The sequence below is a fragment of the Gossypium hirsutum genome, chromosome D07, assembly GCF_007990345.1.
Source record: "Gossypium hirsutum isolate 1008001.06 chromosome D07, Gossypium_hirsutum_v2.1, whole genome shotgun sequence".
In the NCBI taxonomy this organism is placed as follows: domain Eukaryota; kingdom Viridiplantae; phylum Streptophyta; class Magnoliopsida; order Malvales; family Malvaceae; genus Gossypium; species Gossypium hirsutum.
The window spans coordinates 5,104,416-5,129,436 of record NC_053443.1 but is presented as its reverse complement, the minus strand read 5'-3'; the positions used below and the strand labels follow the sequence as shown (position 1 = coordinate 5,129,436).

The following is a 25,021-nucleotide window of genomic DNA, read 5'->3' as shown; positions in this document are numbered from 1 at the left end:
TTTTATGAACTTTTTTATTAATTTTATGAAGTACACATGAATTGGCGCGTAAGCTCCTACATCATCGTTGTTAAAATTTGAACATTTCAATCCATCTTTTCAATCAAAGAACAGCAAAGTAATTAAAATTTGAAGGTCGAAGGAGAAAGTAATTCAAAAAGGGAATTAGTTAGGATGAAATTGATAGCAAAGGAAAGTGTTTAAGAGCTAAATTTGTTATAATATTTTTTTTAATATACTTGAGCATTCGATAATCATATTGAATTTTGATTATATTTAAAATTGAGTTTAACCGAATCGAAATTTTGAAAGATAACAAGCTCTCGATTCAACCCTTTTTATAATAGAAAAGAAAGGGAGAAAACCTTGGGAAAAAGGCATATGGGTGAAGTATTTTGAGGAGCTACAGTTAGGGCGGAAATTGAGACGACAAAATATCACGCGTTGGCTTCGCAATGGAAAGCAACCGACCAATGATGATGATGATGATGATGCATGTTGATGATGGCAGTGCCACAAATATGATGCATCCTTTGCTTTGCTCTGGTGGTAGGGTCATACATGCATGCATGCTGCCATGCCATGACTATCACGCCAAACACACACCCCGACCCCGATTCTCTGCACATGACAGGCACGTGAGCCCTGTATAATACTGCCATTCCCATCCCTCCATAGCCTTCCTTTTTGCAAGCGATGGGTATAAGGGGGACAAACTAAGTGGTGAAACCAATTTGGACCCACCCCCATCATGCATTCCCTCCCCCTTTCTACTATTTGGTTCGATTTTAATTTATTTATCAATTAAATCTCAATTCAGGGGCCTTAGAGGTGTACTGTGGGAATCCCCACCAGCAATTATATATGAGCATAATGTTTTATGTAGCTTTTTAAAATTTTAGTGTAGTTTTGTTGTTTCCTATTGCTTCTTTTTTGGTGATAAAAATAAGAAAAAATAATTTAAATTATTAAGATCACAAAAGTCATTAACTCTATCTAAGAGTTTCAGCAAATATCCGTACATCGACTTCCTTGTCAGATACTATTTTAGCTAAACGGTCTGCAGTTAAATTTCTTTCTTTTGGGATATGTCTTGTATGCTGTAAGGTTTGAATGATCCTCTTGATCAAAGTGAAATTCGAAACAGCTAAAACACCTTCCTGAATTGCTTTAACAATCTTTAAATTATCAGATTGGATCAACACCCTATCACATCCTCATCTCTGTAAAAGAATTAGTCCATCCAAAATACCCTAAAGATTAGTAGCAAATACTGAATATGCTCCTAGAAGACAATTATAACCAAAGATCCAAGTCCCTCTCTGATCAAGTAGAGCCCCGACAGAAACAATCACTATTACTTTTTTTTTTCTCAAATGTTAAAATGTTTTACCCACTTCATTTTTTTTACTAAATGAATTAATTATGTCCTGTAAGAGCAAATAAAGGTATATATATTACCAATAATTAGCATTTCATTAGCTGTTCTGTGACATTACACAAGTGAAATTAACAAGGTTTAAAATTAGATTCTCCAAAGCAAAATAATTACAATAACAATAATAAAGTGATAGAAGGCGTGGAGCTTAAAAGGCGAAGCATGCCGAACATTATTCGCCTTTTTGCTTGTATTTCTCAAAAAAGAAAAAAGATAATAAAAACACAACATACTTAAACACGATTTATAGTTTCACATTTGTACATCTAAATATAAATAAGTAAAATTCTATTACAACATGTGTATAAATCACCAGTTTAACATTAATTTTAGTCAAGGAATTGAATCTTAACTCGATTGGTATGAACATTGTTATTAATGAAAGATGACATAAATTCAAATGTATTTAAGCGCATTATCTTTTTATTGATGGGTTGGAGTGGTTTGAAGTATATAATATAATATTAAAAAAGGAAAGTAAAAATCATAATTGTGATACTAATCACTTTTTACCGGCATTAATGATACAAAGTAAATGGGCATCATGGATAAAGCTAGCCTTAAAAAGAAAAAGTCAAACTCCATTGCAAACAAACAAAAAATTGAAAAACAAAAGAGTACTGCATTTTGGTATCAAGTTTCACATTCATGAAGACAATAGTATTTAAAGGTTAATATTTGAATAATTATAACAAAATTCAGAGATTGAAATCGAAATGTTTTTTTAAATTAAAATCAAGATAAATGGGAGAAAAAAACACAAACATGGTGAAGCTCTCAAAAAGCATCTACCTTTGTCTCCCAATTAAAACATTTGTTTCCCTTGCCTCGAATTTACCTCTATAAACCAAAGATGAAGGTTCATACATCCACCTCAAAACGCCCCACATCCCGGCCATAACCATGATCCTTCATTTTCTTCTTCTCTTCCTCACATTCTTCTTCTATCTACTAATTCCATCTTCTCCTTTAGTCCTCTCTGCTTCTGCACCACCTCCTCTGCCTCTCCCTCTCCCTCTCCCTCTCCTCTCCCTTCTCTCCTTGAAATCCTCCCTTAATGACCCTTTCTCCACTTTCAAAGATTGGGACCCTTCCCCTGCCTTTTCCAACCCTGGTTCCCATGATCACCCGGTTTGGTGTTCATGGTCAGGTGTCAAATGCAACCCCATTACTGCTCAAGTCACGTCTCTTGATCTCTCTTTTCGCAACCTCTCTGGGATTATCCCACCCGAGCTCAGGTTTTTGACTAGCTTGGTCGACCTAAATTTGAGCAGAAATTATTTCGATGGGCCGCTACAACCTGCCATTTTTGAGCTCACTCAACTGAGAACTCTTGACATAAGCCACAACTCCTTCAATGCAACATTCCCACCTGGGGTTTCAAAGCTTAAGTTTTTGAAATTTTTTAATGGATTCAGCAACGATTTCATTGGCCCATTGCCGCTCGAGTTCATACACTTACAGTTCTTGGAACAGCTCAATCTTGGGGGAAGCTACTTTGAAGGGGTGATACCAGTTGGCTATGGAAACTTCAAAAGATTAAAGTTCCTTGACTTGGCAGGAAATGCATTGGAAGGTACTTTACCACCACAACTAGGATTCTTGACCCAGGTTGAACACATAGAGATTGGCTACAATGGGTTTACAGGCAAAATACCAGTGGAACTTGCACTGCTATCAAATCTCAAGTACTTGGACATCTCGAATTGTTCACTTTCAGGTCTACTTCCTGAAGAACTTGGCAATTTAACCAAGTTAGAAGATTTATATTTTTTCAAAAACAACTTTGTAGGTGAAATCCCAATGAGTTACACAAAGTTGAAAGCTTTGAAGGTTCTTGATTTATCTAATAACTTACTCAGTGGTACAATCCCAGAAGAGTTAGCTTCTTTAACTGAGCTAACATGGTTGAGCTTAATTGGCAACAACTTTTCTGGTACTATCCCACAAAGCATCGGTGAGTTGCCAAATCTCAACACTTTACTTCTCTGGGACAACAATTTCAGCGGCATTCTCCCACAGAAACTGGGTTCAAATGGGAAGCTACTGACTCTCGATGTATCATCAAATTCTCTAACTGGGCCACTCCCTCCAAATCTTTGCCATGGAAATAAGCTTTTCAAACTCATCCTTTTCAACAACATGTTCACAAATGAGCTGCCAAGAAGCCTAGTGAACTGCACATCGCTTTCCAGATTCCGAATCCAAAACAATCTCCTCAATGGTACCATACCATACGGCTTCGGGCTCTTAAGGAACTTAACATTTGTGGATGCGAGTAAGAACAAGTTTACAGGCGAGATTCCTGGGGATCTTGGCTATGCACCAATGTTGCAGTACCTTAACATCTCGGAGAACGATTTCAACAACGAACTGCCAAGCAACATATGGAGTGCACCGAGCTTGCAAATTTTTTCAGCAAGTTCATCTAAGCTCACAGGCGAAATACCAGATTTTGTTGACTGTAATAACGTGTACAAGATCGAACTCCAAGGTAATTTTCTAAACGGAAGCATCCCTGGGGATATTGATCGTTGTCAAAAGCTCTTGTCTTTGAATTTAAGCAGCAATTTGCTTACGGGTATAATCCCAAGGGAACTATCGATGCTTCCTTCGATAAATGCGGTTGATCTTTCACATAATTTGCTCACCGGAACTATCCCTTCAAGCTTCGAAAACTGTAGCACTTTGGAAAATTTCGACGTTTCTTACAATCTGCTATCTGGTCCAATCCCATCGTCCGGTCCAACATTTCCCAATTTACACCCTTCCTCATTTTCCGGTAACGACGGACTTTGCGGCAGAATTGTAGCGAAACCGTGCCCGGAGGCGTTGGCTACAGGTGATATGGAAGCTGGTAATAACAACCAACAACATCCGCCCAGGAAAGCAGCGGGAGCTATAGTTTGGATTGTGGCAGCTGCTTTTGGTATCGGCTTGTTCGTTCTCGTGGCTGGGACCCGTTGTTTCCATGCCAGTTACGGCCGTAGATTCAACGATGACCGTGAGATCGGACCGTGGAAACTAACCGCCTTCCAGCGGCTGAATTTCACGTCGGACGATGTGCTGGAGTGCTTGTCGATGACCGATAAGATCATAGGGATGGGGTCTACGGGAACGGTATACAAAGCCGAGATGCCGAGTGGCGAGACCATAGCGGTGAAGAAGCTGTGGGGTAAGCATAAAGAGACGGTGAGACGACGGAGAGGGGTATTGGCGGAGGTGGAGGTGTTGGGAAACGTCCGGCACCGTAACATAGTGAGATTATTAGGGTGTTGCAGCAACAGGGAGTGCACCATGTTGCTGTACGAGTACATGCCCAACGGGAACCTCGATGACCTATTGCATGGCAAAAACAAAGGGGACAATTTGGTGGCTGATTGGGTGACTAGGTACAAAATCGCTCTCGGGGTGGCTCAAGGCATTTGCTATCTCCACCACGACTGCGATCCGGTGATCGTCCACCGTGATCTGAAGCCGAGTAATATTTTATTGGACGGTGAGATGGAGGCTAGAGTGGCGGATTTTGGGGTGGCTAAGTTGATCCAAAGCGATGAGTCCATGTCGGTCATTGCTGGCTCCTATGGCTACATTGCGCCAGGTGCGTTTACCAATCTTTCCGTTGATTTTAGTTTGATATTATGGAATATTGCTAACCTGCGCTTAATCCTTGTTCATGGTCGGTCCGTACATATGAATTTTGTTTGCTAGTTCAAAAAAACTCATAGGATAAGATTTTATTTGCTCAAGGAGATACTTGTAAATTTTATTCAAATTCTCGAATTTGATATAAATAATAATAATTTAAGTTGAAAACTTAAATACGAAATTATTTCAAATTAAAATAATTTTTTATTCGAATTAATCCCATTTTAGATCAACTCGAGTCTTGATAGTACAATGGCACTTTTCAGCTAGTGAATCTATTACATTCTTAACCTTTTTGTTGATTTACAAAAAAATGGGTCCATCCCATCACACTTATTAAGGTAACAAACATATAAAATTTAATTCCATTTAAACCATTGCTTTAGACTCGTGCTGGTGCGCATTCCGCACAACAACTAAAAAGCCTATTTTGGCACCGCCCTGTTTTTTGTAACTGTTGCATGATCTTCATGAAGCCCTTTGTATTGCTTTGCTTGTAAATCCTTGTAAGATAATATTACAATGATGGGCCCATCCCAAGGAGACTTTTGTCAATGCCTTTTCATTCATTACATCATGTTTTGTCTGTTTTGTAATGCTGTAGTAATCATTAACGTTCTTGTATCATTGTTGCAGAATATGCTTATACTCTACAAGTTGACGAAAAGAGTGATATATATAGTTTCGGGGTAGTGTTGATGGAGATTATAAGTGGGAAAAGATCGGTGGAGTCGGAATTCGGTGATGGGCACAGCATCGTGGATTGGGTTAGGTCTAAAATCAAGAATAAAGACAGGATTGTTGAGGTTTTGGATAAAAATGTTGGGGCAACATGTGCATCCGTGAGGGAAGAAATGATGCAAATGCTTAGGATTGCGTTGTTATGCACCAGCTGCAACCCGGCGGAGCGGCCGTCGATGAGGGACGTCGTGTTGATGCTACAAGAAGCTAAGCCCAAGCGGAAACTACCTGCGGAGGGTGGCGGTGGTGGTGTCAATGGGAGCAATGTGGTTGTTGTTGGCATTGATGATCCTATAGCACAAAAGGCTAAACTAGAATGTTAATATATATATACATATAATATCATTACTTTTTACGTTTCCTTTTCTTTGTATGGTTTATATTTAGAATGGTGGGGAATTGGTATAGGAGAAGTGGTTTTCATTTTTTTTTTCTTCTCTTCTTTCCTTTCAATGGAATTTTCAAGTGCTCTTATTAACTTCATACATACATATATATTTTGAATGAGACTTGTAATTTTATCAAGTTAGACTTTTAAATAAAAGCAAAGCTCCTTCTAAGCTTCTTTCTTTCTTTCTTTTTTCATTTCAAACTTTTGACCAATAAATCTAGGGGAAGATATTTTATTTGATGGCCCAAACCAATTAATTGGTGGACACTCAAAAACTTGAGTGAGTAAGCTATATTTGTGGGAGTTGTTCGGCTTGTTAGTTCCTTTTTTATTATAATTCAAACTTTTGTATGGTCTGGGCACACGGTCAGTCGTGTTATCTTTATTTTTTAAAAGTATTTTTATCTTTCAAAAACGTTACAGTTTGATTCATGTTCATTCTTGAATTTATCTTAGAACTTATATAAGTTCGTACAAGGCACGCAAAAGATTAAAACAGTATTGAATGCTTGATATGATTGAAGTTATTGTAATTTTGATTGTTAATTATTTGAGCATAAAAAATAAAAACACCAACACTATCATAATTAATCTAAACTTAAATGATATAAATAATTTAATCTTAAGATTTATATCTATAATGATATAATTCAGAAAACTCAAACTTCAAACAAAATGATTAAAACCTAAAATCACACAAATTCATAAAAATGAAATGGCTCAAATTCATACAAAGATGAAGTAAATGACTTTTCCCACGTAACTTAAACTATAATGGATAATTATTTAAATAAAAAACTATATTAATTTTATTTGAATCGATTTAACTCCAAATTAATTCTACTCATTCAACTAACATTTACAATTAAAATAGATTAGAGGGTTGATTAACATCAAGATTGAAGCATAACCAAAATAATCTATGTAACCCATTTTTGTTTGGCCTAGTGTCTTAAAAAGTTCAAAAAATATGTGTAAGTATAAGATCGAGATTAAACTTCTGGTCATATCTGTTTTCTTTTTCTTTTTCTTTTTTTACGTAATGCTTAAATAAGAGGATAATGCGTTTCAACGAATTCAAACCTACCTCCTCTTACATTAGCAACAATACTTGTACCAATCAAGTTAAGACTCAAACAACTACTACTCTGCTTTTACATATGCCTTTGTTTTTCTTTTTCTTTTTCTTTTTTAATTTATGAGATGAATTTTTCAGTGAGGAGTTTGACCTTTCCTTGACTCCTTAGCTGCTTGGATAAGATGCACACGTAGACTCTGCTCAGACACCTGCTTAGGAAACATTTGTAATTACACAAATTAAGACCTTAGGAGGAATGGCTAATTATTCAATGCTTTTGGTCTCTACATGATTTATTTATTGACAAACTCGAATAATCTCAACATAAAATGTTTCAAGGAACGTGAAATAATTTCAATTCAATATTAACTTTAAACTCGAAAATTTTGAAATTAAATTAAATAAATGTATGGTAATTAGTGTATATGTTCTTCATTTACACTTCAATTATAGTCATGATATGATACTAATCATTATTAGCTCATTAACCAGTTAGCTTGTCGAGTCTTTACCCGTATTTTGTATGGGTTCGCACATGCATAATGCTCGTATATGGGTGAGCTCTAGATGAGGATGCATAATATGGGTTCGCCTACACATGGTGCTAACCCAGTGTACGCTAGAGGTGCTCATGGGCCGGGCCGGGTTCGGGCCGGGCCCATAAAAAATTTCGGCCCGAATTCTAGGCCCGGGCTCGGCCCGAAATATGGGCCTAAGATTTTGCCCAGGCCCAGCCCAGCCCGGCCCATTTTTATTTTAAAAATTTTTAAAAATTTAAAAAATTATTTTAAAAATATTTTTAAATTAAAAAAAAATTAAAAAAAAAAAAGTATTTTAAAAATATTTTAAAATTTAAAAAAAATTTAAAAAGTATGTAAAAAATATTTTAAAATTAAAAAATAAATATATTTATTATATCGGGCCGGGCCGGGCCAGGCCCGGGCCCAAAAAGTGGTGCTCGAGGCCCGGCCCGTTTTCTAAACGGGCCTCGTTTTTTTTCCCAAGCCCATATTTTGAGCCTATATTTTTACCCAAACCCTCTCATATTTCGGGCGGGCCATCGGGCCGGGCCGGGACGGGCCGCCCGGCCCATGAGCACCTCTAGTGTACGCGAATCCACTTTAAATATACACGTATTAATCTTAAAGTAGAGTACGTATCATCATGCATGAAAATCTACCCGGCCCATGAGCACCTCTAGTGTACGCAAATCCACTTTAAATATACACGTATTAATCTTAAAGTAGAGTACGTATCATCATGCATGAAAATCTACCTAGCATATCACATCTATGAACTATGACCGTATCATATAAATACACAGAATTAACTCATTTGAGATACATTGAAAAACATTCAACATAATTATAATATGAGCAAATAATCAAAGGGTAAATTATTAAAGAGCGCACCAATAGGTTTTTTGGAGGAACCAAGGTGATAACTTTCTCCATTTCTTCCAAGCACTGTTTTTCTTGTTCCACCATGCTTATAAGCTCAGTAACCATATACAGCATTTTCTCCACCGGCTGCTTCCACTCACATAATTACAATTAGATATATAGAAATGAAATTTATACAAGTGCCAATTACTTTAATACCCACAATTTAATTATATATGTAAAACCAACCTGTGAGAAGATGTTTATAATAGTTGCTTCTATGCCATCCATGGCTGCAATGGCTGCACTTACAGCTTCATAGAGAGACTCCACATCTACCTGCATGCACTCTACTGGTTCAACATTTTTTCTTCTTATAATCAACCTTGCACTCCGATTTCTCCATAATTAATTAACCAATGCTAGCTAATTAATAAGATATATGGATATATATAAGTCTAATTTTGCTTCTAGTCCCTATACTCTTTGAACATATACAATTTAGTTCTTTCACTTTTAACCTCGAAATTTAATCTTTTCACTTTTTTAGTCAATCACATGATTGATTTAAAGCCGCACTATAACGAAGAACCTTATAACCTCATATTCAGAATTTGAAACATTACAATTTCAAACTCAAATTGTTATTTCCATATGTAGCTTTCCACACGTGTGATGTTAGCTATATGTGACTTTTTAATATTATTTTAAGAATACCGTATAATCCAATTCAACGAAATTTCTTTCACCAATTATAATATAAAAAAAATTAAAATTTAAATATGCAATAAATATAGAACCTGAAAGTGTAATTAGACTACTAGAATCATAATACAATATATACCTTGGCATCTTGATTAAGAGGGACTCTAACTAGGACTGCTGAGAGTTTACGAATCACCCGGCTAACAGCTTCGTAATTTTTGGCCTCCAATTTCGCCCACTCATTTAGTACACATAACTGTGGACCCACAATTTGATGTAGTTTGATCTCATGTATCAGCTTCTCAAGTTGAATTCTCTTTTCTAAAGTAGAGTTTCTTATCTTTAGGATTCTTAGCCACACACCAAACAATTTATCCTAAAAAATCAAATATTGGAAACAACATAATCAATTACTCGGATTAGTTTTGAATCAAATTAATTTGTATTTTGAGTATTAATATTTTCGAATCATTTCAAGTCGGAGATATTTTTAGTTTGGAACATTTTGTGTTCAGACTAGTTGAATTTAATAGAGTTTTTTAAGTTCGGGAGAATTGAGTAGGTTTTGGATTGGTTTAATCCAAATTTAGTCAAGTTAAATTTTAAATTTGAATCATTTTAACTTTGCACTGATTGAGTTTTTAGTTGAGTTTTTAAGGCTGATTCGTGTTTAAGTCATTTCGAGTTTATGCCAATTTGAATTGGATAGGAATTTTGGGTTTGGTTCAAAATTTACTAGAAACAACGTATAAAATTTAAAAATATATATTATATATATGTATACGTACCTGTGCATCTGTATTCACAGCGTTCGTGGCAACTTCAGCTCTAGCATTCACAAACCTCCACTGCAACATCCTATTATAAAAAACTCGAAACTGATGATACTCTTCTTCTCGAATAGGCGACACCTTCTTTTGCCTGAAATACTTTAAAAACCCACTTACACTTTTGGAGTACTTAGCCTTTACCTCAGTCGTCGACCCACAAGATCCTTGTGGCTCCATTCCTACCATCAACGGCGAAGACCTACCTGGAGACAATGCCCATGCTGATGGAGAACTCGTCACTGATTTTGATCCCTTTATTGCACCGCCACTGCCACGCTGCTGCATGAACCTAACCACCCCATCTCTACCCTCTTGATGGTTAGGCTTCTTTTGCATGTTGGTGGTGGTGGGGTTAATGTTCTCTCCATTTCTTAGGGTTCTTGATGACCTTGTCGTCGACTTTGACCTGTGAGCCGAGCTTTGGGTCGAGTTCATCACCGGCGGTGCCCTGTTTAGGGCTGAGGTTCCACTTCGACTCCGCAGTAGGTGTGGAGATACGGACCTTGCCTCCGACTGATGGCGGCGCGTCGTCAATGACGTTTATGTTACAAATTTTATGTTCAGATGAGATGTGTTTGCTTAGAGATTAAGTGAATAGGGTTTTATAGAGAAATTGCAAATCCATGGTTTAAATTGCATTGCAGCAGTTTAAAATACATTAATGGAACTAAGTATAAGTTGATGGCACGTTGATGAGGAATATATATATGTATGTGAAATGCATGACAATAGTGCAGTAAGGAAGGTAGGTGAAGCGAAGACTATTTTCCCTCACGTCAAGGCTTCCACGAACAAGGAATATTATTTACGACCTCAGAAAATTTAATTATTTCTTATCTATCTTATTCATTAATCTACCATACATACAATTTTATAATTAATATTATATCTAGGGGTGAGCAAAACTCGATTCGACTCGAAAAATTCGAAAAAAAATTCGAATTTCGAGTTAATCGAATTATTCGAATCAACTCGAATTTTTATTTTTCGAATTTCGAGTTCGAATCGAGTTGAGTTTTCAAATTCGAATAACTCGAATAATTCGAATAATTCGAATATCAAACTATAGTATTTTACATTTTTACCCCAAACTCCCAAACCTTTTTACTTTTCCCTCAAAACTTTTACTCCTTCCCACTTTCCCCCCAAAACTTTTACTCCCCTCCCCTCCCAACCCCCCAATCAACCCAAAATCCATTTCCCACCAAAATTTTACTCTCTCATTTATTTTTTCTCAAAATTTTACTCCCAAAAACCCTCAAAACTTTTTATTTTCTCCCAAAATTTTTACTCCCTCCCACTTTTCCCCTAAAACTTTTATTCCCTTCTCATTCCACCTCCCATCTACCCCAAACCCTCCCCCTCCAATTTTTTTTAATATTTTCCCTCCAAAATTTTACTCCTCCTATTTACTTTCCCTCAAACTTTTATTCTCCAAAACTTTTTATTTTCCCCCTAAACTTTTACTTCTCACCCTTTACCCTCAAATAAAAAATCAAAATTATCCAAAAAAAATTCACTAAACATAAATAGTAATAATTTTATTTATATCTACTATTTATATTATTAAATTAAATTTCACATTTTATATTATTTATATTATTTAATTGTTTAGTTATATTGAATATTTATATTAAAATTGAATTATTAATTATGCCATAAAATATTCGTGTTAAAATTTTATATTGGTATCAATTTCACATTTTATTTTTAAAATAACTTTTATTAAAAAATCATATTTTTACATTTAATATATTCTTTAATTCCAAAATACATAGTGACAAGAATCTGAAGATAATTGAAACAACAAAGCAAGCAAAGAAGCTAACCAATATATAAAAAATTAATAAATAAATTATGAGGTGATGAAAGTTAATAAAAAATTTGATTAAGGTGGACAAATTTTATTACGATGGGTGACAGTGGTTACAAGGACCCAAAATTATTTTTTAAAATTTAACTCGAACAAATATATTCGATTCGATTCGATTCGAATTCCATCTCACTCGACTCGATTCGAGAAAACTTCAAATAAAGTTAAGATGATAAAATGAGATTCGAAAACTCGATTAACTCGAAAATTTTCGATTCGATTCGATCGAATGCTCACCCCTAATTATATCTACAACACATGCTATATTATAATTATTAATAATATCAACTACCTATTGGCTGTCTGAATTCGACTCTATAATTTCCATTACATAATCAATTCAATTATTTATTATTGATTGAAGATCGGAATATTGTTTTAACATCTTCAACTTCAACACAAACATCAACATGTTCATTTTTTAATATAGATGGTTTAATTTGAATAAGTATTCTTAGATTTTTTTTTTGTCCTTTTTGGCATCCAAAGGCAAAATTACAATGAAAAAGAAGCTACAAATTAAAAAATAGAAAGAAAAAAAAAAGACTACGTGAGGCATGAAACCAAACATGATCTCAATATTTTCCAATTCTTAGAGTTGAATATATATGTGTCAATGACCATGAAGTTAGTGGCTATACTCAGAGCCATGACCAGTAAAATTTGCTTGGTGTGTTGGCAGTGACGCATCATCTATGTAGCGATCTTTTCTCACCCTTGAAGATTGTTGGGGTTAGGAAAGATCATCCATTTCAACATTCTCCTCATTAACATCACTATCTACTTGTTCCTTTGCAATTAGTTCCTGTGACACGGTTTCGTCAGGAGCAGTAGCAACTGCTTTTATATCTAGTTGTGTCAAATCTTCATCTTCAAGGGTCAGTCTGGTGGTTCCATTTTTCACAACAACGTTAATAGACTCCACTATTTGAGCATGCTTGTTATAGACTCTATAAGCCTTGTTGTTGTTGGAGTAGCCCAAGAAAATCCCTTTATCAATTTTTACATTGACCTTTCCTTGATACGCTCGATCTCTCAAGATATAACATGTGCTTTCAAAAACATGGAAGTATTTGACAGTAGGCCTCATTCCTCTTCTCATTTTGTATAGAGTCACCGTTGTTTTTTATCTCAATAAGGCTTTATTGATTACATGAATTGTAGTGTCCGCTGTTTCAACTCAAAATGTATGAGATACATTTTTGCAACCCTTTGTAATGCACATGTCCCAACTTCTCATACCACATTTCAAGCTCAGAGGTACTTGCTTTGTTACACTTCGTTTGTCTGGTCTGCTTTTAGCAATTACCAAAAGTCTTGGTCCCTTCCAACACTAGTTCATCTGTCTTCTTGGCTATCAGGCATTTATTCTTTATGGATTTAACAAGCATTTGTTGGTTACATAGTTGACTGATATCGATGACATTGGCTTTTGATCCTTCTACCAAGAAGACATTCTAAAGCTTTTTAAATGCCTTCAATATTTAGGACTCCTTTTCCAAGGATTTGTCCCTTTCTTTTACCAGCTGCCACAGTTCCTTCATGATTCTCATGAAAATTAGATAGGCACAATCTATTACCAGTCATGAGTCACGAATATCAGTCTCGAAATACCACACATGATTAATTGAGAAATTAATTTAGCGGTTCTTTTTAAAAGGCGCGAATACAAATAAAAAACATCTCACAGATAAGTTTCATAACTCAGCGATTTTCGTGATAGAAGAGACACTTGGTGATAAGTCTGTGCTTGCTTGGAAAGATCATCATAAATGATTAAAGTGTGTCGTTTACGATACATAAATTATTCAACCAAAGCAGCTCCTATATAAGGAGCGAGCTACTATAATGTAGCTAGGAAATCCACCATTTTGGCTACCACAATGCTGTACTCCATCGCATCCTCTTTCTTGGAAAGTGGTCATTACCTGAGCCACAGAAGAAGATGTTTTTTTAACCAATAGCTACATAAACACATATTACATTTTGTCATTGTTGATTGAGAATCGTATTCGTGGCAACTATTGTTTTACCGGTCTGTTTATCCCCAATAATTAATTCTCACTAACTACGTCTTATAGGGATCATCGAACCAATAACAATAAGTCATGTTTGAAGAGGCTCATAAATGGAACGTCTTGAAATTATACCCGGAGAAGGAAATCCAATTAATCGAGATTTAGAAGTTGAAATTTCACCCCGACCGTCAATAGGCTTAGCCAGGGCATTTATAACACGACCCATATAAAGTAACCTTCAGGATTGAACAATGATCAAACACCTCTAATCCTTTTTTTTTTGTTAAATATAGTTCCCTAAGTTTAGTATTTTCATCTACATATACTTATATTTTTCGAACACTTTGATTTAATAAAAGTTTTGGCTAGAAACTCCAATAGTGAAATTTTCCTTTCTAATGTGAAAGCTTAGACAATGCTACAACCACAGAGCATATTAAGAAAATTAACACTTCTTTCTCAAGGCTTTGATATCAATTTTCGAGGATGCCGGGTAATATCTCACACGAATATAGCTTCACTGCTAAACACCAAAAGCAAATTGAAACTATCCAAGTAGAGCGGATTAACCCAACAAATTACTATTAAATATCAAAATGTAACAGAAAAATCAATAAGTAGAAATAAAATGATAAAAGAACAAAACATCAAATTTACAGAAATTCAACATATTGTCTACGTCCTTAAACACAACGATAACTTCACTAATACGAAAAAGTTTATAAACTAATGAAACTCTTAATTAAAAGGATTTCCAAAATATATACTTAAGTTGTATTTAGTAGTGACATGAAAAGCACTTTTAAGGTAAAATGAAAACTAAACAAAAAAAATTTTGAAGGAAAATTTTGACTTTCAAAAGCAGTTTTCTCTTAATAGTCTACAAGCATTGTTTACAACTTAATTACATTTACTGGTTAAGTAATTACTTAATCACTTTTTAAACTAACCCTTAGAAGCATTCGAAAGGGTGCAGAAAAGTTAATTGTCTTAAAAGAGAGGCTAAAAGCCGTTATTTATACAATGGTTGAGGCCGCATAATTTTTCCCACTTTCGATGTGGGATTTAAGCAGCCTTACTACTGAAAAAGAATCCCAAAAGAGACCTACCCTTTAATTTTCAAGATCATAAAAATATTAAGAGTTGACTTCGTAAGGTTAACACATATAATATTAGAGATGGGTTTAATTTTAAGAAAATAACTATCAACTTAAAAACACTATTTTACATTAAATGACACCATGGTCTTTGTTTGCACATTTGATAATTTGGGTTATGTTCAATTCATTAATTATGATGAGAAAAGCTGCATTTTCAGAAAAAACTTGGCAAGAAATCCTGTAGTCATTAATGTGAGATTTCACAAATAAATAACATCATCCCCACCAACCTTTTTTGAGTTACTTAATAGGCAATTGTAGGCTAAAAACTTTTGATTTTTTGTCAAATTTAGTATATTGCTTTTTTTTTTAAATTCAATATTTTTTATCAAATGGTGGGCAATAACTATTGGCCAGGTAACCAAACGAACCTATATGGCAAGGACTTAATCATAAAAATTATTATGGTAGGTTTTTTATTTATAAAAAATAACTTTAAATTTGAGAGAGAAAAAACCCCATTTTTGGCTAAATTGGCACGTAATAAATGTTATACTTTTTTTTATAACATTTGCTCCCTTATTTTAAATCATCAAAAGTTGGGTACAAGCAGAAAATTGTAGTACCAAGGATAAATTATATTGATAGTCACTTAATTATTAATATTTTTTTGGTCATTTAATTATGAAAGTTTATAAAATAGTCATTCAGTTATTTGTTTTTCTTTTTTTCTTTTTTTGTCACTAACCGTGAAATTACTAAAGGAAAGATATGTTGGCAACTTTTAAAATTGACTTAGTAGCAACTTTAACCTTTAATAATTGTACATTGTGTCAATTTAATATTTATTCTAAAAAAATTAACCATCAACATATTACACATAGTGTAATTTGGTCTTCTTTTTTTTTTTTTTTGCAATTTTGCTTACCTTTGTGACATTGAATATTAATTTTAAATGAAGGTTAGTAATCTGGCCATTGTTAGTGGAGTTTTTTAACTCCAGAACCAAGATTTTGTACATGACATGTATCTATTTTAATTTTTTTAATATTCCCTCAGAACATATGACAGAATTTCATCTGTGCTACTCCACCTATAGTGGATCAAATAAGAATGAAAAATAATTGAGAATTATTATCTTCAATTTTATAGTGTGAAAGTAACTCACATCCTTAATCAACCATGATATTATAGTTTTCTATTTAGAACTAAGATAATTTCTATGTTTGATTTATGGTTTATAAAGAATCCTTTTTGAAATTTATAATTATTCTTTTTAACAATGTCGTTTTTTTAATATTTAAACTTGAATTAATTGATATAATACACATGGTCATTTTTAACAATATCGTTTTTTATTATAACTTTAAACTAAAATAAAACATACTGCCCCTTCTTCCTAACTTCTTTAAGATAATGGAGCAAAATTATATAATATGTCTAGAAAATACTAAAATTTGAATCTTAAAAACTTTTTAAAAATCAATTCTTTTTCCTACTCAAAGGAAATGAAATTTCTCAACTTCTTGTAGGAAAGAATTTTAAAAAATAGACATGAGTTATAGCGAAATGTTTTAAAAGTCGAATTAGTGATTAAATCGATGAATCATTGCGATCGATTCAACTATTAATCTAATAATAATCAATTAAGTTTTTTTTCAATCCGATTTTTTTATCGATTTCAAACGAGTAACTTAAATATTGATTATTTTCTTTATCTATATTGGTACACAGTTAATTTTTGATTCAATCGGTGTTTTTTTTTTTGGAAGAGTTAGAGAAAATCTGAGTAAACAGAAATAGGGAAACTTATGTAGGTATTACCCAACTCAAATAGACAGTCACCGTAGAGATTAATTATAGGGCCTGGAATGGAGGCATATGATTGTCATTTCATTCTGATACTAAGAAGATCATCATCATGAATCATAAACCTAGTACCTACTCTACCTAATCCCCTCCATGGATTTCTATTTCTTTCCATGGTACTCCACAAAATGCCACATTATAGGCTAGCCCTAGAGAACACATAAATTTATCCCAACATACATACATACATGGATATATATTTGACTTCATTATCATCAGTACAAAGCAAAGGTAATCTTTGAGTATCCAAACAAAAAACAAGAAAAGGTTTCCAGTCATTTCATGATTAATATTGTATTATAACTTAGCATCACCATAGAAACAAAGAAAATCATATGAAATTTTCCTTGAATCAAACCCTGTATTAAAACAACAAATACATTACCAGTACAGTAAAAGATAAAAGCTCATTTGCTAAAAGAGACCTGAAATAAACTAACCACTGTGTCTAAACTGAGTAAAAAGAAAGAGCCCACTGTTTGAATGTAAAATGAAGTTATAGTTTATACGCAAACAAAACTCCATTTACCATTCACATAGCTTTGTCATAGATGGAGGGCTGAGGCACTGTATTCTGAGCTAGGCTAACTTCATCGTCATCTTGTTCTGAAGGTGGTAAATTAAGGTCGAATGGTTGAACAGTAGGCTTAAACTTAATGGAAATCCTATTATGAGTAACCGATGGTGAGTAACCAAAATGAATTTTCTTATGGCCACCCAGTGCTTGACCCGATTGAAACACCCTATCACAGAACTCGCATTCAAAGATTCTTTGTTGATGGATCTTATGATCAGTAGCGTCACCACCATTTTCAGCTTCTTCTTCTTGGGCAATCTTCTTGTTTTTGAAATTGTGACTAGCTGTATGCCCACCCAAAGCCTGGTGAGATCTGAAAGTTATATTGCATGTCTCACACTTGTAGCACTTTGGGTGAGCCTTGGCCGCAGTAAAGAACTCACCGTCTTCTTCATCCTTCTCGTAATCAAAGCCCGCACCATGATCAGATATTTCGTTACCTTGGGTTAGTTTTGGATTGTCAGTCCGTTCATTCCTTGAAAGCATTAGAAGACACAGGGCAGCATCTTCCATAGAGAAAGGTGAGCTCACCGAGTCAGATGGTGAGTCGTTCATCGCCATGTCGGAGGAGAACTTGGGAAGTTGTTTAGATCTTTTCCCAGATGGGTTCTCAGAAGACTCGGTGGAGTCAGTAGAAAGTTCATGTTTGGTGGAAGTCAGTGAAGAAAGAGGAGGGTTGGAAGAAGAAGAAGAAGGTGGAATGGAGAAATTAGGAAAGTGAAATCTCATGTGAGCACCCAAGGCTTTGCCATTGGAGAATCTTCGGTCACAGATCCTACATGCTTTGGGATATTGGTCCATGGCCGTAATCCAGATGAAGAACACGAAAACAAAGGAGTGTGGGTTAAAAGAACGAAGGGTGACTAGGTATTGTTATTTATTTATATAATTTGTTAAGCCTTTCTTTGCCAAATCAGAACATCAGCACACACAGCCACTCTCACCTTGCCTAATTTATTTTATTTATCTCTATTTTTTATTTTATTTATTTATTTATAAAAATAAATTATAAAAAAAGATTTTGTAAATTATAACTTAAAACAACCTTGAAAATAATTTTCTATTCTTTTAAAGAAAAATATTATATTTGAAAATATTTGCTTATTTTCTTAAAATTGGATGAAAATGTATTCAATTACGAAGAATATATTCAAGTAACTATAATCGTAAACTATTATAAAGTACAATTAAGTTGATAGTTAGAATAAATCTCGACTTATAATAGAATGAATCTATGCAAACTCCGCATATGACATAACGTAAACAAAAATAAATATGAATTGACCTCAAACATAGTTTAGATAGAGCGAGATCGACTTGAACCTGGGCTTTTAAGCTTATGTTTAAAAAACCGTTATAATTATTATTCTAATTGACTTCTTTTCTGTTAAAACTTTCTAAATAATGATAATTACTTACTTTTACATAAAATGATGTACGGAGTAATTGAATAAAAGTGTAATTACACTCTCTTGTCTTGTAACTACATCGTAATTCCCTATGTTGTAATTACACAGTTACGGAATTTGTGTTTTTAAAATATTAGTACTAAATTCTAAAGAAGTAAATATAAATTTTTATTAGGTTGTAATTAAAAATAAAATAAATAATAACAAGGGTATAATTGTGATTTTAAATAAAATGGGACAATAAATGTGATGAGTAAGCATGTTGATCCAAAAATGAGATATATAAGGTAGGTTTTGTGTAGAGAGTTAAAATGGAAGGTAATTATGGATAGATTTTTAGGCTTAGCTGGTTTTCATACCAATTAAAAGTTAAAAAAGAAGGGTAATTAATGAGTTTGACTGCCCTATTTGGCATGCAATTTCAATCTAATTTTATTTCTTTTTCTCAACAAAATCTAAATGATGAGATATTTACCTAAGTAGCTACGTTAAAGACAAGCAGGCGAACTCATTTGGAACGGATATATCTATCTAAATATGACGTCAGCATTTTATAATTTTTTTGGGTAAATTCTAAAAATTATGGTCACTTTACATTTTAATAACTATATTGTTTTTTAATTTTTAAAAAATTGTATCACTTTTAGAAAGGTTAAAGTGCAATTCTATCGTACACTAACTTAAAATTTTATAAATTTATGATATTTCCTATTTTAAAGGAATCGAAGCCCCTGCAAATTGCCTAACGCCGCCTTTTAATTATTATAACGATCGATTGTGTTGAAACTGTTATAATTTCGGTGTACGAATATATATGAAAATAAGGGTAAATTACAAAAATAGTCACTTTTGTTTTGCCTTAGATTATATTTTAGTCAATTACATTATCATTTGTTATGAAATGGTCACTCTATCGTTAAACTCCATTACTCCCTAACGACAGTCCTACGTGGTAATCCAAGTGGGTTTTAAATGTCAACTTGGATCTCCGGTTGTTAGGATGAAAATAGGTTTTTAATTAAATCAATTTAATTTGGGCTGTCATGTAGGAACGCCATTAAGGAGGTAATGGAGCTTAACTGTAGAGTGACCACTTCGTAACAAAACATTAACGTAAGTGACTAAAACGTTACGTTTCAAACATAAGTGACTAAAATATAATCTAAGGCAAACAAAAGTGATTATTTTTATAGTTTTCCCCTTTTTTCCTATATATTCATATACCAAAATTATAACCGTTTTAATACAATCGATCGTTATAAGAGTTAAAAGGTGGCGTTAGGCAGCTAGTAGGGGCTTTGGTTCCTTTAAAATAGGAAATATCATTTTTAACTTTTTAAAATTTATGAAATTTTAAGTTAGTGTACGATAGAATTGCACTTTAACCTTTCTAAAAATGATACAATTTTGATTTAGTTTTTTTTTTAATTTTAAAAAATATATAAGTTACTAAAATAGTAAAATCGTAATTTAACTTTTCATAACAATATACAATTTAATTTCAAACCCAAAAATATTTCCTAATTTCAACTTGAAGTGAATAACTAACTCATCTCTAACTAAATTAAGTAATTAGGTGAGAGTCGAACTTAGAAATTTAAAATTGCTATAATCTCAACTTTATTATTGAACTAAGGTATCGGTTTAAATCAAAGAAAATTTGATAAATTACAATATAAGAACAAATATGGGCCTTCCTAATTTAGACCATAAATTATATCCAATGTCATTAAATTATTAATAAGTTTACATTTTGGCGATTTCAGAAGGCAATGTACACATCTTCATTTACCAACTCTTTCTTTGCTCTGTTGTTTCCAAATTTGTTCTTTTCTCTTCAAACTCGGTTCAATGCGTATAAAATTCCTTGAAAAACTTATTAAAAAAAGAATCTAAAAAGTAATAAAGTAGCTTAAAATACTAAAAAGACTCATGTTAGAACTAGTTGTAAAATCAATTAAAAGACTCCATACTTATTAAAAATCACTTAGAAACAATGCAAATATGAGTGAACAAAGGTCTAAAATTTCGGATTTTATACCAAACATATTTAACAAGGTATTTTGAGTGAAAAAGAAAAAATACAGACTACTTATAAAATAAAATAAAAATACACCAAATTGCAAACAAAAATTAGCTTTAAAATTTCTTTTGTAAAAGATGATTTTGTAAGCAATCAATTACACTTACCCAAAAAAATCAGTGAAGCCTACTGTTTTTGTTTTAAACCAATTTATTTTTCTCAAAATTCCTCAAGCTGAATTTTTATTCTAACAAAATGTTGACATTCATGTCTATACTATATATCAAAATTCTCATCCATAATTAAATTTTAATTTATTTTTTAAATTAGTAAAAATACTTATTTTAATAAAACAATGAATATATTATATAATTATTTTCGCTTACAAATTAACTCAATAATAATATTATTTTTAAAATTTTATACTTTATTATTTATTATATATTATTTTCAAAGAATGAAGAAGAGTTAATTTGCGAAAGGGAATGAACTAAAAAAGATTGAAAAGAAAATGGGCACTGTTTCAATGTAAAATGAAGAACCAAAAAGAAGCACTCTTTTGTACATACACAAAAACAAAACAAACAAAAAAAAACTTCATTAACCATTCATATAAACTTGTTAAAAGATGGAGGGCATTGGATTCTGAACTAAGCTAACTTCATCATCATCTTGTTCTAAAGATAAAGCTAGAAAATTAAGATAGAATGATTGAACAGTAGACGACGACGTAATGGAAGTCAAGCAATCGGTGGTAAGTAATCGAAATGAATTTTCTTATCGCCACCAAGTGCTTGACCACATTGAAACACCCACAAAACGGGCATTCAAAGATAGGTTCTTTGTTGATGAATCTTATGATCAGTAGCATCACCGCCATTTTCATCATCTTCTTCTTCTTCTTCTTCTTGGGAAATCTTCTTGCTTTTCAGTTTGTGACTAGCTCTATGCCCACCCAAAGCCTGGTGAGATCTGAAAGTTCTATTGCATGTCCCACACTTGTAGCGCTTTGGGTGAACCTTGGCTGCACCAAAGAACTCATCATCTTCTTCATCCTTCTCATTATCAGAACCCACACCAGCATCAGATATTTCATAACCTTGGGTTAGTTTTGGATTATTACTCCGTTGATCCCTTGAAAGCATTAAAAGACACAGGGCAGCATCTTCAACAGAGAGAGGTGAGCTCACCGAGTCAGATGGTGAGCCGGTCATCGCCATGTTGGAGGAGAACTTGCGAAGAGTTTTAGATCTTTTCCCGGTTGGGTACTTAGCAGACTCGGTGGACTCAGTAGAAAGTTCATGTTTGGTGGAAGCAAGAGGTGGGTTGGAAGAAGAAGTAGAAGATGGTGAGGAGAATCTACCAAAGTGAGATTTCATGTGAGCACCCAAGGCTTTGCCGTTGGAGAATCTTCGGAGACAGATCGTACATAGTCTGGAATTTTGATCCATGGCCGTAAGCGAGATGAAACAACACGAGAACAAAGGAGTGTGGGTTAAAAGAAAGAAGGGAGATTAGTATTGTTATTTATTATATAATTGCTAAGCCTTTCTTTGCCGAATCTGAACATAAGGTCCGGAGCAACTCTCACCTTGTCTAACGTGTGGTGCGTTTAGTTTACTTTTTGTCTCACGCTACACTATTTAATTTTACTGCCACCACTGTTTTTACATTAACCGCAGATAAACTCACCGCCCATCCAAACCCACCCTAATCTATTAATTTTTTAATTTATCTCTATTTTAAATTTATTTATATACATTAGTATTATTTAATCACGTGCATAGTAAACTAAAAGTTTAATTAGGCTTCGTTTAGTATTACTTCTCAAAAATATTTTACTTTTGGGGAGAAGCTAAAAAGCAACTTGTTTAAAAATGTTTTTCTCTCAAAAGTGTTTTTTTGTCTGAAAATTGCTTCTTAAAAGCAATACTAAACACATCCTTAGTTGACATGATTGGTTAGACCATCTTGATCAATAATGATGTGACGAAAAGAGAATTTACATTGAATTTATTAAAGAACCTGAAAGATTCTTCATTTATCAAGTGTTGTTTGTTCTCAAAGAAGATTTATTAAATCTCACTAGCAAAAGTTAAGATTGGATCTCTTACATTTTTTTAAAGAAATATGTGCCCATTTATCCAACAAGTGGATATTTTGATATAATTCGGTAGATGCATCTACAAGTTAATCACATGTGAGTTATCAACTCGCAACCTGTAGTTTGTGAGATTATTTGTTTAAGAACAAAACTTTCAAATTATGCAGTCGAGATAATTCTTGCTAATGTTAGTGAATTTATACTTGAGTTTTAATAATTACTGTTTGCTAGATACTCAGTGCAAGTAAGTATTGGAGAGCCTAATACGTGTATAAAATGGTTTAACAGAATTTATAAAGTAAATGTCTTCAATTAGTAGTTAAATCACATCTTTTGAGAGAAAAAGTTTTTGTATATAAGGAAATGAAATTTTACATGAATTAATACTTATATGCATCATGTCAATAAGTTATTATAAAAACTCTCTATCAGAACCAACACAACTCATTTTAAAACTTTTGAATGTGCAATGTATGTTCAAGTTGCTCTATCACAATGCACAAAATGAACATTTCAAGAAAGTTTGGTATATATATTAATTATGAATTTCCTTATATTATTAAATGTTTTGGACGAATTGGAGATTCAATTTAGTTATCTATCTCAATAATCAATCACAATCATATCAATTCAATTCAATTAACCATTTTCGACTCATCTCAATATCATGAATCATAGAAATAGAAACCGAACACTTGAGCTACTTGTCGTTAGCTCTCGCTTTTCTTTTTCCTCTCGACGATTCAGTGATGTTGTTAACTATGAATAATCACAAAATATATCAAAATATCAAATTCCAGTCAATTCACAATCAATTATCCGTTTATGCAAATTTTTGTACTTTATTCAATTTAGTCCTTAAACCCATGACAAACATAACTTTCAATTAAAAGCTTTGAATTGAAATCCGATTTCACAAATACTCATTAGGGACCTCCTATTTTTTATTTCTATGTCAATTTTAAATTTTATTCAATTTTCTCCCTAATATACAAAATTAACAATAAAACTTTAAATTTTAGTCCTTTTCATAATTTAAACTTAATTTCTCATAAATTCATACAAATTTCATCAAATTCTCAATAATGGTAACTTTCTAAACTATAAAAATTTTACAAATTAATAAATGGGTCAGCCGAATGAAGCTCTCATAACCTTAAATTTATAAAAATTACAAGAAAATTACTTGAATTACTTACCTAATTACTTAGCCGAATGGTAGGAAAAATATTGAAGTTTTCTTTGTTTTTCTTTTGTGGAGGACGGCCTAATGTGGAAGATGAAGAGAAATTTCTCTTCCTTTCCTACACAAATTGTATTTATTCTTAACTTAATGTTGTTCAACTTAAGTTAATTATGCTTTAGTTAAGAATTAATCTTAATTCTACTTAATTAATGAATCATCATTATACAGTCTACTAAGTCTTATTTTAACAAGGTCTACCTGTTGTTTGGACATATAGTAAATTGCAATTTAAGTTCTCAAGTCATTTTCTAATTAAAAATCTATAGTGATTAAATTTTACAATTTAGTCTCTGGGTCTTAATTAATCACAGTTTCGATTAAATTAACTATTCAAATTTCAATTCACCTATACAACAACTCTATAAATATTTTTATTTAATAATTACAAGCTCGAAATGGGATCCCGAAACCACAATTTTTAATACCACTAAAACCTGAGTTGTTACAATGATGATTTTTGTTACTTTAATATTTCAATCAATTTCTTTTCTATTAAAACCTTACAAATTGATTTATTTTGATTTTGGGGATATGTTAAATATTTAATTATAATATTAACTGTTTTATCAATATTGGGGATACTATTTTG

The 25,021-nt window shown here is 32.9% G+C and overlaps 4 protein-coding genes across 4 annotated transcripts; 1 reads left to right on the top strand and 3 right to left on the bottom strand.

Annotated features, from left to right (window-relative positions):
* Nucleotides 1-2,191: 2,191 nt before the first annotated feature.
* On the top strand, nt 2,192-6,391 carry LOC107953635 (leucine-rich repeat receptor-like protein kinase TDR). Its single transcript, XM_016889001.2, has 2 exons — nt 2,192-5,039; nt 5,723-6,391. The coding sequence occupies exons 1-2, from the start codon at nt 2,342-2,344 to the stop codon at nt 6,148-6,150; spliced, it is 3,126 nt and encodes a 1,041-aa protein (XP_016744490.1). The 5' UTR covers nt 2,192-2,341; the 3' UTR covers nt 6,151-6,391.
* An 825-nt stretch (nt 6,392-7,216) lies between these two features.
* Nucleotides 7,217-10,904, bottom strand: LOC107956567 (QWRF motif-containing protein 7). Its single transcript, XM_016892179.2, has 5 exons — nt 10,172-10,904; nt 9,523-9,759; nt 8,928-9,017; nt 8,709-8,825; nt 7,217-7,505 (listed from the first exon to the last, which is right to left on the bottom strand). The coding sequence occupies exons 1-5, from the start codon at nt 10,646-10,648 to the stop codon at nt 7,431-7,433; spliced, it is 996 nt and encodes a 331-aa protein (XP_016747668.2). The 5' UTR covers nt 10,649-10,904; the 3' UTR covers nt 7,217-7,430.
* A 6,701-nt stretch (nt 10,905-17,605) lies between these two features.
* On the bottom strand, nt 17,606-18,451 carry LOC107955961 (zinc finger protein ZAT9). Its single transcript, XM_016891735.1, has one exon. The coding sequence runs from the start codon at nt 18,449-18,451 to the stop codon at nt 17,606-17,608; it is 846 nt and encodes a 281-aa protein (XP_016747224.1).
* A 3,269-nt stretch (nt 18,452-21,720) lies between these two features.
* Nucleotides 21,721-22,703, bottom strand: LOC107956568 (zinc finger protein ZAT9). Its single transcript, XM_016892180.2, has one exon. It carries the CDS (start codon nt 22,531-22,533, stop codon nt 21,910-21,912), a length of 624 nt encoding a protein of 207 aa, XP_016747669.1. The 5' UTR covers nt 22,534-22,703; the 3' UTR covers nt 21,721-21,909.
* Nucleotides 22,704-25,021: the final 2,318 nt, after the last annotated feature.

What these genes read in the sequence shown, in the direction of transcription:
- LOC107953635 (XM_016889001.2), top strand. Translation starts at nt 2,342, where the DNA reads ATGATCCTTCATTTTCTTCTTCTCTTCCTCACATTCTTCTTCTATCTA. An exon ending in CTATGGCTACATTGCGCCAG is followed by an intron (nt 5,040 to 5,722) that starts GTGCGTTTACCA and finishes TCATTGTTGCAG; the next exon opens with AATATGCTTATACTCTACAA.
- LOC107956567 (XM_016892179.2), bottom strand. Translation starts at nt 10,648, where the DNA reads ATGAACTCGACCCAAAGCTCGGCTCACAGGTCAAAGTCGACGACAAGG. An exon ending in CTCTTAATCAAGATGCCAAG is followed by an intron (nt 9,018 to 9,522) that starts GTATATATTGTA and finishes GAGTGCATGCAG; the next exon opens with GTAGATGTGGAGTCTCTCTA. An exon ending in TTCCTCCAAAAAACCTATTG is followed by an intron (nt 7,506 to 8,708) that starts GTGCGCTCTTTA and finishes TTTCCTAAGCAG; the next exon opens with GTGTCTGAGCAGAGTCTACG.
- LOC107956568 (XM_016892180.2), bottom strand. Translation starts at nt 22,533, where the DNA reads ATGGATCAAAATTCCAGACTATGTACGATCTGTCTCCGAAGATTCTCC.
- LOC107955961 (XM_016891735.1), bottom strand. Translation starts at nt 18,451, where the DNA reads ATGGACCAATATCCCAAAGCATGTAGGATCTGTGACCGAAGATTCTCC.